This window comes from Anas platyrhynchos, chromosome 1 (assembly GCF_047663525.1).
Source record: "Anas platyrhynchos isolate ZD024472 breed Pekin duck chromosome 1, IASCAAS_PekinDuck_T2T, whole genome shotgun sequence".
Lineage (NCBI taxonomy): Eukaryota > Metazoa > Chordata > Aves > Anseriformes > Anatidae > Anas > Anas platyrhynchos.
This window is the reverse complement of record NC_092587.1, coordinates 205,234,814-205,251,031: the sequence shown is the minus strand read 5'-3', so window position 1 is coordinate 205,251,031 and position 16,218 is coordinate 205,234,814. Positions and strand designations below refer to the sequence as shown.

General features: G+C 45.3%; 1 protein-coding gene across 4 annotated transcripts in view; it reads left to right on the top strand.

Annotated features, from left to right (window-relative positions):
• The window catches only part of GDPD5 (glycerophosphodiester phosphodiesterase domain containing 5), a 155,612-nt gene that overhangs the window by 109,942 nt on the left and 29,452 nt on the right, over window positions 1-16,218 (top strand). For all 4 annotated transcript variants that reach the window (XM_038178295.2, XM_038178317.2, XM_072032923.1 and 1 more), the window contains 5 exons: window positions 5,983-6,076; window positions 6,549-6,608; window positions 9,614-9,712; window positions 10,802-10,895; window positions 14,550-14,695. In XM_038178295.2, coding sequence (XP_038034223.2) covers window positions 5,983-6,076; window positions 6,549-6,608; window positions 9,614-9,712; window positions 10,802-10,895; window positions 14,550-14,695 — 493 coding nt within the window. The remainder of the gene's footprint in view (window positions 1-5,982; window positions 6,077-6,548; window positions 6,609-9,613; window positions 9,713-10,801; window positions 10,896-14,549; window positions 14,696-16,218) is intronic.

Genomic DNA, 16,218 nt, shown 5'->3' with positions numbered 1-16,218 from the left:
GATCATTTTTTCGTTTTTAAGGCTATTTTGCTAGTCCCCTTTCAGCTTATACCTTCAGGATGCGAACGCTCCTGTTCTGCTCTAGTACAAAGCCAAATTGGTTTTAACTCGAAGTTGAGAAAGGTCTACAAAATCATGTAAAGATGATGAATGCCCTGGAAATGCTGTGAGTGGACAATGAAGCTGTGGTGCTGTAAAGTTTTGGGTTCCTAAATATTAATGTGGGGACGGGAGGAGATGGGGAAGGCTGCTCTGTGTGCAAAAGAGGTATTTGGGCTTTGGTGCATTTTACTTAACATGCAACCAGTATGCACAGGGCACTGGAAGCACTTCTGGGTTGACAGCACTGGAAAAGCAAAAACTATGTGCACAAGAGCCATGGAAAAATCTCTCTGGATGCCAAATAACAGGGCTACATCTGTCCGTTCAAGCATTGCCATTCAGTGCTGAAAATGGGTCAGTACTTTGCATGCACTGTAACCCCAATTAGACCCCTGCTCCATGTGCTGGCACCAGAGGTTGAGGAGAACAGCAGGGTTTCTTAACAACAGCCTGAAATGCTGCAGAAAGGCTGGGAGGGGAGGATGGTAACATGGGGTGAGGTTTTAATTGCAGCTACGTCAGTTGCAGGGAGAGAGGAAACAATTTCCACTGTGGGTCCGTGCAGGCTGAGCCTGCCCCCTTCCCTCCCCACACAGATGGGTGGGCTCCGTTAAAAGATGATGGTAATTAGGGGAAAGTTCCCAGCCAGATGGGACACACAGAAGAGATAAAAGCACCATTTTGGTCCCGGCAGAGCTGTGAGCCTGTTGCTGACTGGATATGGCTATCACTTCTGGGGTCAATGTTCTTTTGATACTCGTTCCTATTGCCTCCCTCTCTGCTCCACGATCTATTTACAAGCCATGAACTCTCCCTGAGTAGTACAGAATAGAATGGTTGATTTGGAAAGGACCTAAAAGATCAAGTCCAACTGCCTGACCACTTCAGGGCTAACCAAAAGTCAGAGCACATTATTGAGGGTGTTATCCTCATTATTTTTTTAAACACTGACAGGCTTGGGGCAGCAACCACCTCCCTAAGTCTCTGTCTGACCACCCTAATGGTAAAAAAAAATTTCCATACATTCAGTCTGACCCTCTCTGGTGCAACTTTGGGCTGTTCCCATGTGTCCTGCTGTTGGTGACCAGGGAGCAGAGGCCTGCACCTCCCTCTCTGCTTCATCTCCTCTGGGAATTACAGAGCAATGAGGCCACCCTCTCAGCCTCCTTTTCTCCAAACTGGACAACCCAGCCTCTTCTCAATCGCATGCCCTCCTCTGGATGCATTCAAATATCTTAAAATCCTTTTCATATTTACGTATTTTTATAATTATATAAGAAGGGCTCTTTGGGGCAAACATAGTCCTTGTGCGGGGTCTAGCACACTGAGGTGGTGACAGGCTTCATGGAGACCCTGGGACAAGAAATTGCCTTCATATTGGTGTGATGAGCTGCTGAGCTCAGTCCTGCCTCGTGAAGCTCATCCTCATGAGCTGTCCTGCCTCATATTGTGTACAGATAATACCACTGAGCCTCCTTGGCCTGCCTCATCACGGCAGGTGAAGGAACATGTCCAGCCAGCCCTTGAAGTAGGACTGTCACCGGTACTAAGCCAGGTTGACCGTGAAGTCCTCCTGAAACCCCAAAGATGAAAACTTCCATCTCTGGGACTTGTTCCAGCTCCACACCACCCGCTGTGAGGAGGTTTTCCAACCCAAACCTCCAAGGGCCATTTCCCATTGTGACAATGTCACCGCGAAGAGATTGGTTTCATCATCTTCGCTGCTGTCTGTCAGCGTAGGCAGCAATTAGATCATCTATTAACCTCTTTTCTGTGAGACTAAACAAGTTCAGCTTCCTCAAGCTTTCCTAGGAAGCCTTGTTTCCCAGGTGCCTCTCCACCTTGGTTTGGTAGCTCTCTGTTGGACCTCCTCCAACGTCCTCCTTGAACTGGGAGGCCCCAACCAGGACAGGGTGGTGCTGGTGGCACCTCACTGGTGTTGGGTAGATGGGAGAGCCACTTTCCATGGTCTGCTGATCCCTTTCCTCTTAACGCAGCCTGATGTATGGGTTGACTTACAACCGAGGTACCCTGTTGGCTCCCACAACCTTATGTCCTCCGTAACATCAGCATCCTTCTCAGTGTGCTATCCTCTCAGTTTGTTGGGCTGAAATGACACTTGAAACCTGGATTCATTAAGAAGTTCTTCATTTCTTAGCCCACATGTGCAAGGCATTGCTAAATGCTGCTGAGCATGTTTATAGGGATGAATTAAGAGGAAGCAGAAACCTACAAGTGACCATAGAAAAGTCTGTCTGAAGTTCAGGCCACACAGCCAGGGTTCTGCAGTGGATGCACCTGCCTAAGTAGAAACCAAATTGACCTCTTAATTAAATCGTGGTAGTGGTAGGGTTTACCTACATAAATGTGTGTACTTGGCCTTTAAGCTTGTAGAGACTTAAGGGACTATTCTGGGATTGAAATGGGCTTTGGAGAAAGACAAGGTAAAATTATAGCCTGGCATGTATTGCTGCAGGCTTTTAACCTTTTTCTGTGAGGTTTGCTGCCTGAATATGCAATGAGGTCTTTGTCAGTGAAAGCCCTTTGTGTCTCTTAAATGGAGAGTAAAATCTGTTATTTTTTTTTTTTTTGCTTTGGGCATTTCCTTTTTTTGTGTCAACATTTTGTTGCATTATACTTCAGATCTGTGCAAGGTCAAAGCCTACATACTGCGACAAAACTCTTGAACTTCATTAACGAGGGATGCAGAAGGTGCTGTAACTTGTGAACCTGGCTGTATTTCCTCTAGAGCAAGACTATAAATTTAGCATTTTTTTCCCCTTCTTTAGTTCTGGAGATGGCTCATCTGGTTTGTGACTACCATGGAAACAGCATTTTAAAACAGTCATTTGCACATCAAGCGAAGACCTGAAGGCCACTTTGAAGGGGCATCAGAGCAAAATTCAAAATGTACTGAAGCTGAGCTAAGGAAAGTGCTAGTGCTGGCATGAGCAAAGAATGCACAGGAACCTTATTATTATTTTTTTTTTCTTGGACTCCTAGAGCAGAACCTGAACATAGATTGTGTTTGTCTAGCTCAAAGATTTGCTCTGCAGATCCTTTGTGGGAGTTTTTTTTTTTTTTCTGGATACAACAAACTGGGGAAGTCATCAGGCCAGAGTTTGTGGCTGATGAATGATGCAAAATTTTTAGTGATGGGAAGGGGGCTGTGGAGGAGGTTGAGTCTTTGAGCTGCTTACACGCAGTATTTGTAGTTTGTTCTAACAAAAAAGTCTTGGCCAGTTCATGAGCTCTCAGTTTTCACATACTGGGGAAGCCCAGTACCTACTGTGTTATGGAATCCCTTAATACAGGGATTTACATGGAGGTAATTAACACAAATCCAGTTGACCTAGTGATGTCTTTTTCTAAAAATTCAGTGGAAAACACTTTAGTCCAGGTCAGACTTGAACTCAGAAGTTTCAAGAAGTGTTCTGGGATTTGGCTGCCTCTCTGCTGGTGCAGTGGGACCTGGGTACTTTTGGGATGTTCTCTGCTTATTTTAATGGGAGCCCGATTGAATGTATAGGACTCCATGGTAGGCCTAGATGACATTGGTGCATGAAATAAAAGGAAGACTGAGGATCCTGCAAGTGTCTGGCCTGCTGTGGTGAAAAGGTGATGCTTCAAGAAAAACCTGCAAAAGCATCCCAAAACATGATTTTTTTTTAAAAAAACAAAACAAAACAAAACAGATTTTGTTCTTTGTGATTCATATGGCTGCTCTTTTAAGAGTGTTTTTTCTGCCTCCTTCCTCCAGGCCTCACTGAAGTGTAGCTACAGCTGCATGCAGTGGTGTCTGTCTCCTCTTTTAAACGCTGTAGTGCGTGAGACTGAGGGTCATGTCAGCTCTGGGGATGCTGTTTTTAAAAACTAATCCCTATGGTGTTCGTTTCAGCTTTTTGACAGCTCCTGCTCAGGTTCTTTGAGCTCTGTCTCAGCTGCTTTGCCTTCTTGTCTGTTTTTTGGGGAGGAGAAGGGGGTCCTTTTGGACACTGACAGAAGCACCAATTTTGGCATGTGTCTGGAGTAGCATGGAAACATGCAAGTGCTATAATTTTATTATCAGCAGTGCATGGGGATCTGAAGAGTTCTCAAAAGCCTTTGCACCCCAAAATCCTGTTGGTTATACCAGCTTTTTTCTGGGAGGTAGGGATGGGGAAGAAGGGACACCTCTATTTTGGGGAGGTGTCCCTGATTTACATCAGCTTTTCTGGACAGTCTTCTAGGGCAGGGACAGTACAAGACTGAGTCTGTCTTGAGTTTTGCTACGGCTTTGCTATAATGTGCTTTAATGACTCTCCAGTCCGTCTCCAGGATAGCTTTACTGGGAAGTGTATTGCTATTTAAATGCAAATTTGACATTTGAGACCCACTGCCGGGCACAAGGGACTGTCTCTGGCAGTGCTGCCAGTAATGGACTGCTTCACCTGATGCTCCCGTTCACAAAGCTCTTGTGCTGTGGCTTCGTGAACGTGATGGAGAGAGGCAGGCTGCTGAGCCAGATCTGCCCTCTGAAGTATAGGGTTGGGAAACCTGATAACTGAGAACAGAGAGGGCGCCTGGGTGAATGCAGGAGAGGAGAGGACAAAAATCAGCTTCAGCAGGAGAACAAAGCCTGACAAGCAGCTGAGAGCTGGTAGGGATTGAGCACTGCAATTCCAGCAGCTAAGGCAAGGAACAAGCATGGGCTTCTCTGGTTTTAGAGCAATTCTGGAAAAAAATATGGCCTCTGTTTTTTGTTCTGCTACACCTCAATGAGATGTCAAGTCTCAAGTGTGTTCTCAGGAGAACTGAAGGAAATTTACTTGTGGGTGATGGTCTAGAGGAACCAGAGAAGCTGTTTTGGAGATAAATGCTTTGGAGATAGACCTGTAGGATGCAGAAAAGGATTTAAGAGCCCTGGTGGACACCAAGATGAACATGAGGAAGCCATGTGCTCTTGCTGTGAAGAAAGTTAACAGTATTCTTGGCTGCGTGAGGCAAAGTATTGCCAGCAGGTCAAGGGAGTTGATCCTTCCCCTATGTTTAGCACTGCTGAGGCTGCATCTGGAGTGCTGGGTCCAGTCCTGTGGCTGCCCCTTGCAAAAATTGGATCACGGAGCCATCGAGTGGCCTGCCTCTTACTTAGCTTTAAGGTAACCAGAAGGGCTGGGACAAGGGAACTCGGTGGGCCAAAAATCCCCATGGCAGCCTTCAGGCTTGGCGGACAGACCCTTGAGTTGGTTGGAGAAAATCAAAAGGATGTGGATCCTCTTCCAGCCTCATTTTGGGAAGCCCCAAGCCCACTTCTTGACCATCTCCACTCTTGCAGGATTGGACTTTCTCTCCAGACCACTGGAATAAAAGGCACTGTCTTCGATACACACAGAAGATCCAATTTGTTCCATCACCTTATCCCTCTGAAAAGAGTTAGTGCCTTGAGTACAAAGCACAGTTAAGTGCAGCAAGACTTTTCTTTCCCTGTCCTTGATACCATCTCTATATTGTGTTTATTACTTTGTGAACACATGGGACAGCCTTGGACCTATTGTTTAGGCAAACAACAGCAAATATAAGGATACTTTTCTCTTGTTTATAGGGAATATTTTTCTGAAAACTCATCCTGTATGTTTTTTTTTTTCCCAGAGTAACAGTGTTGCTGTGTTTGATATAATTGTCGGATTCCTCTTTGCAGAGTTAATTTCCCACGAGGGATCAAAGCACAAAAGCTGCTTTTTTGTTTTACTTTTCGGAATGTTTTGTGCTTTTTTTGCTGCCTATCCGTGCAGTAGAAGCTAGAAAGAAGTAGAAAGGCCCATTTTCTACAGACTTCTCTAATCCTAGTGGAGTTGCTATGTCGTTGAGTCACTTAATCTCTATTTCATATTTACCTTTCAGGTTTTTATATAACCGAATGGGATATTGGAGTGACTGGTCCATTCCAATACTTGTAACGACTGCTGCTGGCTTTACGTACATTACAGTGTTATTGGTGAGTACAACACCATTTGCTGAAGGTCTTTGCATTTATTTTTTAAAAGGGGCACAAGCTTCTCACCCTACCTACAACTTGAGCAATTTTTCTTTCGGAAGGGATTTCTCTCTCCTCTCTCTCTCAGCCTTCAGTTGCCTAAAATAAAGTGAAAAATGTGTGGTCTCTGACCCCAGCTGATTAAGTGCAAAGTTAGACACCCTGGAACAGCCTTGTCCCATGTGGGATTTCCAGGAGCTGTGCACCCATGGACTCACCAGCTCCATGCCTCTTGGAGGTCGAAGTCTCTTCATCCCCATCCCTTCCATTTAGGAGGATCTGGGTGCTGCCCACTGGACCATCCCCACCCCAACCCTGCTTTCTGACCGAGCTCATTTGGCTGTATTTTGGGGTTGGGTGGTGTGTTCCTGCATGTGCCAGCACTGAATGGCCTTGACGTGCTGGTGTCTGACTCTTGTGTTCTTCTTTCCAGATACTAGCACTATGTCACATAGCTGTGGGACAGCAGATGAACCTGCACTGGCTTCACAAGGTAAATGGATCTTCCAAGCTCAAAAGCAAGCAGGGTCTCAACGACGAGGGTGCTGAATGGGGTACTCGCTGTCACGTTTTGGGGAAAAATGATAGTATTTAGAAGTCTGTGGTGCTTGTCCCCGTCTTGGAGGACTGAGAAAATTATGCAGCAGTGGCAATTAAAGCCTGGAGACAAGGACTTTTTTCTATGTTTGGGGAAATGATTTGGGGTCCCTGTTGATGGAGGGCCTGCTTTTGGAGACTGAGAACAGCTGTTTCATTAAGGCAACCTGAATTTGGTCTTGGCTCATCATGGAGCTCTGCTATGAACCTTTTATGCTCCTTTCCGTGCTGAACCCAGCCCCAGAGGAGAGGCTGGGTGGATGTGAAGCTGTTCAGGATGTGGTTGGAGCCAGTGACTGAGGAACAGCTTTGGAGATGATGTAGGTGTTAGGGCTGAGGGTGCACAATGCGCAGGTTGGAGCTTGCTGAAACCCAAGGAGGTCCCAATTTGCATTTAAATCAGTTTGAAAAAGATTTCTGAGAAATGTAAGAGAAGATACAGATCTGGTGTTTGGAACACAGAAGGGGAGAGGAAGGGTTGCTAGCAAGCTGCAGAGAGAGGCAGTGCCAAAGAAAATGGCTTGGCAGGATTAAATTGTAACTGGCAATTTGCTAATAGGTAATTAAGGGACCTGTCCTCAATCTGCCAATACGCAGCTCCTCCTGAAACCAGTTCTGCATATGAAAGGTCTTGCAGGATCGGAGCATGAGCAGATATACCTTTTCCTTGGACAGGGAGAGCACAGACATCCCCTCCCTCTTTATTTTTATTTTTTTAAATTGATTTAGAAATGATAGAAATGGTGCTTCCTCAGGAGGAGGGAAGGATGCGCTGCAAAGAGGGGGCGGAGGCCGTCTGACTGGTGCTGGAAAATAAGTTGTTGATCCTTGAGTCTAACATATGTTTCCTCATCGGGGGAGACAGTATTTTCAGACACGCTCCAGGTGGCTGGTGGGCTTGGATGAGCAAGTCCAGAAGAGGAATGTGTTGGAGATGCATCAGTTCTTGCCTACAGAAACCCACCCTTCCTTCCCTTCCTCTGAAAAATAAAACACCTTTCAGAACAATTAAGGCATCTTGCTCTGTCACTCTTCCCTTCCCCACACCACCTTCATTGAGATTTCCAGGAAGGGAGAGACAAGAGGCTGGAATAAGTTAATATTCTCCCTGTAGCCATGCTGAAATATCTTCAAAACGAAATTAAAGTGGGTGGGAAAGGCCAATATGTGCAGACAGCACGATTCCTTCCGACTTTCTCCTGTGCTCCTGCAAAAAGAGCTGAGGATTGTAGGATGAGCTGGAGCTGCACAGGGAAGGGTAAGAAGTGATGAATCCGAGCTGACGGGAGAAGAAGATGATGAAATGGAGATGGACTTGTGGTCTGACAGCACTGTGCTGCACAGGGCAGCAACATCATGGGCAATTTGGTGTGTTCTGAGGAAATCCAGTGGGCGAAATCTAGTTGGCAAATTTTTTTTATTTGCCACTGGGTTGGAAGTTCAGCTTTGGGGGATAAAAATGGATGAAAAGTGGATTGGATTGTGTTGTGTGCTGGTGTTAGGCTGTGGCAGGGGGCCCAGAGGTCTGACCGCAGGATGGGGGAGCAGAATGACTGTTACATGTAAGCCCCATGGCAAAATACAATTGTTTTTGCATTGCTTTGTGCTTTGGTTACTTGGAGCCCTTAATGAGGAGAACTCTTGAAATAGTGTGGCTCTGTAGGGAGCTGGGAGTGTCTTTTAAATGGGCAAGTACACGCAGAGATGGGTAGTATGTGGTTTGCAAGCAGCGTTTTGGTTTGTAAGTCCTTTTCAGTGGGGAGCAGCCAGATCTTGTGGCCCCATGTGCTTGGCTCGTGTTCCCCCGAAGGTGGAGGCTGAAGGTAAAACACTGCTGTCCCATGGACGTCTGCTGTGCTGTTGGCAGATCTCTGGGGGAAGCCAGGAGAGGAATGGCAGGAGTGCTAAACTGCTAAGAGAAATCCTGTCCTTACGTACCAAGCTGATTTCTGTAAATGTTTGAGAATGCGGAGTGTTTATTTGTCTAGGATATTAAGAAAACCTGAAATTAACCTAGAGGTGTCCTGTACGAGCTAGATGATCAATTCATTGCTGTGTATCAGCTGGCCTTTTCTGCCTGAGTCTCCTGCACAGATTTCAGATGTAGACAGTGCGTGGGACGGGGAGGCAGAGCAGCAGCATCCTTTGGATCCAGCAGGCACGCAGCACAGCAGAGGCTGAGATACCAGACGGAGAGGCGGAGGATGCTGAACTATTTTTTGACAGACAGCCCAGATTTAGTCCCTCGGATCTTTACGGGAGGAGTTATTTCTGAGGCAGACTGTGGTGAACTTTTTACCTTCAGAATGGAGGCGACGTTTCCTTTTTGACGGCTCCGCTCAGACTTCTGAGTGTTTCCACGTGGAGATGGCAGGGAGGGCTAGGGGAGGTTGCTGATGGACTGGGGCTCATCCTGCCACCTCATTTCAGCCACTGCATCATCCAGAGCCTCTTCTCATGCTGTATTATCTGTTATCCCTGCTCTGTCAATGTGGTTTGGATGCTGACCGCACACCTCTTTCCATTTCAAACCCAAGTGAAGTCACGTCCATGCACAAAGTTGTGCTGAACCATCGCAGGGATGACCACTTGGTGATGGGGATGCACAGCCTTGCTTGTGCACTTTCACCCTTTGCTGAAGGGCAATTTTCGGTGTCTGCCTGGAGTGTCCAAGGTTTATTCCTGAAAGGAACTGTTGGAGAGGCAAGCTGGGTGAAATCCAGCAACCCCCCCTAGCACTGGTACATCACAGGACCACAGGGCTCTGGCAGAGCCCACTCTCTATTTAAACTGCCATTTGTTACATGCAAAAATTTCTCTTTCTCCATTTCTCTATCTGTAAAACTGCTATAATAACAATACGAAGACTCCAGTAAGTAAATACTCTCACATTTGCTGCAGATTGGCCTGATGATGACCTTGATAACTACCGTGGTGACCATGTCATCGATAGCACAGCTTTGGGACGACGAATGGGAGATGGTATTTATTTCACTGCAAGTAAGTTGCGTGCAGGGATGCTTCTTTGGGTAGGGACAAAAGTGATCACTCTGTTTCCATCTCCTGGACTCTTTTCTTTAAAATCAAACCAGGGCTTGGCTGCAGGGTTAGAGATGGGAAATTCTGAAGCTGCGGGTGACTTGGAGCTGCTGGAGGGTGAGAGCAATTCCACTTGGAAAAATCCATGATCTCACTGTGGGCAGCAGTGCTCAGGGCATGGTGTCCACTTCTGGAGTGTCTCTGGCTGTTCCCAGCACGGTGGGAGCGTTCCCTGGATTTATTTTTGCCCTGTGTATAAGTGTATATATATATCTAAAAAATAATGGAAATTGTGTGCTTGATTCCTTTTTTTTTTTTTTTTTTTTTTTAAGAAAGACTTGTGGTACGCTGCAGGGCTGTTTAGAGGAAAATAGTTAAGAAATGAATTTCTTGATAGACTTGCTCTCTCTTCCTTCTTTTCTCTTCCTCAAAAAGTTATATGAAAAATATTTTGCCCATGAAAGGCTTGAGGTTTTACTGGTGATTACTGCTTCTTATTTGGTAGTATGCAAATATGGGGGGAAAAATAGCCTTCACGCAAGTGACTAACATTTCTCAGAAGTGTTTCCCTTTTTTTCCTTGCTTTTTAAAGATATAGGCAGGCAGTTGGAGAGCAGAAGCATGACTCAGAGGGCCTATCTCAAACTTTCTCTCATGATGATGCTCCATGGCGAAGTCCAGTCCAACACATTCAGTTGGACAACAAGAAATTTAAAACTCAGTTGGCACCAAGAGCTTTACCTAAAATGGTGCGGTGTTTAAGGGGGCCTATATCAAATATATTTTGAGATATTATGGGGTGAGCTCTTTCCATAGAATGGGGGTTAGAACTTTCCTCCATTTTCTTCATAGTGGTTTGAGTGCTAAAGGCAACAGTGGGATTTGGAAGAAGAGATCCAAAACAGATGCACTAGACTGAAGCAGAACTATTGCAAAATCCAACTCAAACTGGAATCATCTGATGTCCTATGGAGCCTGAAAGATGAGTGAATTTGGAGGGTGTTGGGATGTTTAATCATTTTTTTTCTCTCCTATTCTTGTGTCCTGCAGGCCACAGCCCCTTTCCTGCACATAGGAGCGCTTGCGGCGGTCACAGCCCTGTCGTGGTTGATAGCGGGGCAGTTTGCACGAACGGAGAAAGCCAGTGAGTACCCGCTGGACATCTCATCTTTCACTCTGTATAGATCACTTCTGTCCTTGTGTGGTGGTCAGGGGCTGGTGGGTGGCCACCATGGTGGTGAATCCAGCCAGCAGAAGCCAGGGCTGGCCCCTCCAGGTTCCCTTCCAAGGGGGTGAGCAACCTCCAGCTCAGCTATGTTGGGGAGGTGGATGTTCACAGAGGAACGAGGCCGAAGCTGGTCTGGGAATGCACCCAGATCCCACAGCTGATGCTTAGCTGTTGGAACAACAGCCCAGTTGGAGGTGACAGGACGGTTCTCAACAATGCAATGAATAAAAGCACCTAGACTTCCCCTAATCCGCATTACAATACATAATTGCATCCTCTCCAGATAACGTGCAATGTTCTACGTTGTTTAGTGGGTGACACTGGTGTAGGAGGATGGTTGGACCAGATGAACTTGAAGGTCTTTCCCAACCTTTCTGATTCTACCTGCATTTCTAGGTGCGGCTTGAAAGCTTCACTAGCTGAGCAGAGATCTGACCCCCTGGTGGTTAGGTGCTTCTGAAACATGTGAGATGTTGAAGGTCACGCTTAACACAGCTCTTCTGGTTGATGAGCCCGTCCACTGAAACAAGTTCTTCTGATTTCCCCTTCCCCACCTCATCGCCAGGGGCTCTCCCAAGCCTGGGCTGTTCCTTCAGGTTTTCTTGGGAAATAATTTGCTCCTTCTGTACCCACAGGGTTTTTTTTTCCTAAGGGTGTCTGTGGATGTCCTCAGACACTTGTGCCAGCTGCAGAACAATGTTTTTAATTGGTATTTAACCTGTAGGAAAATACAAGCCCTGGAAGGATTTGGCAGCACTTGTGAAAGGCTTCCAAGAAGTGGCTGTTCAGCATGAGGAAGTGATGTCTGGAGATGGTGACTGGAGATTGAAAGATTTTGGTATCCAGAGAGACCTCTCAAAGAAAGAATTGTTCTGCCTTAATTTATAAATATGCCAAAAGAGCTGAACCTGGTTCTTCTTAAATATTTCCTAGCATGTAATTAGGCTGCCAGTTGGGGGAGGATTTGTGGTTGCACCTAGAGCAGAGACTGCATGTGCTCCTGAATTCTTCGCACCTTTCCTCTTGCAGTTGCATTCCCTGAATTATTTTAATATATAGGTTAGGAAGCTGTTTTGCTTCTCTTCTTCTGTTCCTGTATTCTTTTTTAATTTTTGAAAGACTACCATGCATCTCACCTGTATCATTGGCTCTTAAAACTCCCTGTTTCTCTCAGGGTCATTTTACTTGTGAAAAATATACGGATGAGTTCACATACTTCTTGGTGCAGATATGTTTGACATGGTGGTGTTGAAAAAAAAGTGAAATCTCTGAGAACATACAGCTCCTTATAATGGGAAAATAGTATTTCACTCAATAATAACCTTTTGGAAATAATTGGTGCAGCTAGAGTCATTGCTGCAACAGTATGTTCTTGTTCTTCCTTTGAGGCATCTGATACTCTTTGGCATTTGGCTTTTTTTTTTTTCCCTTGAGTAAATTGCCCCCCCCTCCCCCCTTTTAGTCTTCTGAATTAAAAAATTAACGTCTAGGTGTTTTTCAGACTTGCAAAATTAATACTTCTTGAATGATTCTAGTAGTTTAACAAATAAAATAATTGCAGGTTGTTCTCAAAGCTTGTTTCTGAGGTCAGATAAAGAACAGTGAACTCAAAACAGGAGGATTAGAGAAAGAAGGCTTGCATCAAAAACTGTCATTGGGACTTTCGTGTTGCACAAAATGGGAGATCTGTCCTGCTTGCTTGGCTTGGGTAGTCACCAGGGGACCTTCTTCCAAACAGACTATCTAATTGCCAAGTTACAGAATCACAGAATCATTTAGGTTGGAAGAGACCTCCATGATCACCTAGTCCAACCCATGACCTAACACTAACAAGTCCTCCACAAAAACATATCACTAAGCTCAACATCTAAACGTCTTTTAAATACCTCCAGGGATGGTGACTCAACCACTTCCCTGGGCAGCCCATGTTAACAGCAAGTACTTTGTCTGTATTTAATTTTATTTTTTTGTGTGTGCATTGTCTCAATTGCCCTGAATGCACGGTTGGGTGTAGTTTTTATGGATCATTTTTATAACGATGCATGTTGGGGCATCATTTCCTTGAACCTGCAGGCAATGATCAAGAGACAATTCAAGCCTATGCATTTCTTTGGTCTGAATCTGAGCTGCTTAATCCCTAAACTGCAGTGACATGAAGGAAGGGACCAGATTCTTTGCACAGCCTGGGACTTTTCAAAATCAGCCCGATTGCCAGTGAGCCTGGCTGGTGTGTGGTGTTCCTAGGGTGCACAGGAACTGGGATCACCTCCTATGTCCTTCTGGTGGTTTTGATGCCAGTAGCTCAAGCCATTCAGATCCTTGAGTGCTCTGGGGGTGATTGACATCTCTGCTGGAGAGAGGAGGAAAAATTATCTGGCAAAGTTACTAATGTTACATCCTGGCTTGTAGGAACATGCGTGAACGAGGCTGTTAGATGCTGGACTCAAAAAGAAGTTGATTTGTGTGTTGAAACCAGATCAGTTGTGGTCAGGACCATAGCTGGGTTGGGCTGACCTTCCTGTTTAAAACAAACAAACAAACAAACAACAACACAAAAACAACCTTTTCCTACCTTGTGTTCATTACAAATATATGTTTAATTTTTTTTGAGGCTTTCCCTAAAGTTCCAAAGCCTTAAGGAGTTAAAAAAAAAAAAATGTTAAAAGAACAGAGAACCAAAAAGCAACTTTTGCTTTAATACCTGTGTATTCAATTAAATCTAAATATCTGGGGAGTTCAAAGGTGCCTGCTGTTCTTTGTAAGGAATATGCATTTGCTGTGGACAAGGGATGCTTGTGTTGTGCTGTCAGCACCTTTGAAAGATTCCCAGGCACTGTGAGAAGTCTGTAATGCAGCTGCTTGCAGAGACCCTGGGGAGTGCAGCACCATCACAACCCAAGGGATTCATTCAAATGTGCCCATCGTAATTAGTAAAACATCACTGCAAATGAACTCGGTTCTGCTGGCAGAAGTTGTTAAAGTGCCTTTACCCTGGCTGAAACAGGTGGTGGTGGTGAATTTCACAAGGTGATGTGAAATGCACCATGGTGCCATGACTTGCAGATATTATTTATTTTATTATTATTTATTAATTTACTATATTTACTATTATTTAGCGAGTGCCCTGTTCCTGCTGTCAGGCAGGGCAAAACTTGGTGCTGGCCTGCCTGTAGGGCTAGAAATAATCAGGTTTGGGGCTGTATGGCTGGGGCTTTTAAGAAGCTTGTTTAATTCTTGTTTCCCCAGTGTAAATTGAAATCACAGAATCATAGAATCTCCTGAGTTGGAAGGGACCCATAAGGATCATCGAGTCCAACTCCTGGCTCCACACAGGTCTACCTAAAATTGGGTACCAAATGAAACCTCCCACAGAACTTGACTAGTCCAAAGAGATTTTCTTTTATAATATATTATGTTTTTCCTTAAGCAAGGACCCTGTTGTTCTAGGGGCAGTGGCTGCAGACTGGTCTCCCCTCTGGAGGAGGAGGAAGGTCTTTTGACTTCGCTCTTGACTTGTAGTAGGATGAGTTCATGACCAATGTCCTCACCATCTTTCTCTTTCTACTCCAGCTTCGCAGATGCTGATGTTCACTGCATACCTTGCGGTCGTAGTTGCACTTTACCTCGTCCCCCTCACCATCTCGTCCCCTTGCATCATGGAGAAGAAGGCTCTGGGCCCAAAGCCAGCCATCATAGGTCACCGTGGAGCACCAATGGTGAGTGGCTTCACATTAGCCGTGCTGTAGTGCCTGCCTAAAATATGATACTGGACCTGGTGGTCTCCAGACTGCTCTCAGGAAAATATATATGGCACTTGCCATATATATTATTGCCATATAATATATATATATATATATATAAAAATATATATATATATATATATATGATTTTTAGATCTTCAGGCTTGGGCTTTGTGTCCTTTGCAGGACCTCACCAGTAGTTATTAAATTCAACTCCCAGCAAGATGCCTTGTGTATGTGGTAATCTGCAGAAACGAAAAAACAAGGGAGCTGTGCTTGACCCTACATGACTGCACTGTACTCTTGCAGTGCAGATCATCGTGAGACAGAGGGAGGTGATGAAACAGTCCAGTCACCTGTCTCTGGGCAGACCTTGAAGTCGTAGTCCTTTCTCCTCCAACATTTCTGGTCATGTCCAGGCTAAAGATGGGCTTGTTGGCATGGGCACAGCGCTGGGCTTAGATGATGTTCTCCTGTGGTTTTTGGATATACTGGTCTGGGTCTGAAATTTGTGTGCTTCTGTTCCTGGGCCTCCATTTCTCTCTGCTGGTTAGCTGATCTCATACAAGATGGCACACTGCAGTATTGCCACTGGCCTTGCAAATGTTCTTTTTAGGCACCCAACTAGCTTTTCTGCTTACATTCAAAGAAGAAAAAAATCTCTACAGGTTGTCAAGACCCATTTGGCAAACTGGATTGTGCTTGAGCTCCTCTCCAAATCCAAGAGTGCACTGGGAGAGATTAACATCTGCCATGACCAAAAGTATTTCATTTCAGTTCTCTCTCTTTAATGATTTATTTCTTTAAGGACCCCCCTTGAAATGCCAACTTGCACCACTCTTCTAACTGTACTGCTTCTGTGGGTGATGGAATGAAGTTCTGGGCATGACAGATTTTTTTTCATTTTTATTTTTTTCCCGTCCTGCTGAGTTTGTACCAACTTTGAAGGCCAGAAGGCTGCGTGAGAACCTGGTCTCTGCATGCTTCCTGCATGGCAGGAAACCACAAAAATTTGTTAGGCTTTCTTCCTGTAGGGTTTCTAGACCTGTGCAGCCCCCTGTAGCCATCTAAAGGCACCAAACAGCAGCAGACAAAACACTTCTGTTCCCCAGATCGAACTAATTAACAGAAAACTCAGCTTGCCTTACCTGGAACAAGATTCCTAGCAGAGACTTGGTAGTTTGCTTTGCTTCAAATTCTTCCTTGGAGCCAACAAACAGTCCTGACAGTATGGAATAACCACGTCTAAGAAGCTTCTTGCACGTTAGGGTGAAGAGGGCTGCAAAGACTGATCAAAAGCAGTGATAGAGGCTGCTTGGTGCAGCGTGTGGAACTGTGGCCCAGGTGTTGTTCAGCAGGATGTAGCCTTCACCATTCCCTGATACAAAGAGCTGGTTGTCTTCTACCAGCAGATGGTTTGCCCTGAAACCTGCAAGAAGCAAGACCAGAGGCTATCAAGCCTTACTCCAAGCTCCAACAGCAGTCTGCATGTCTCATTG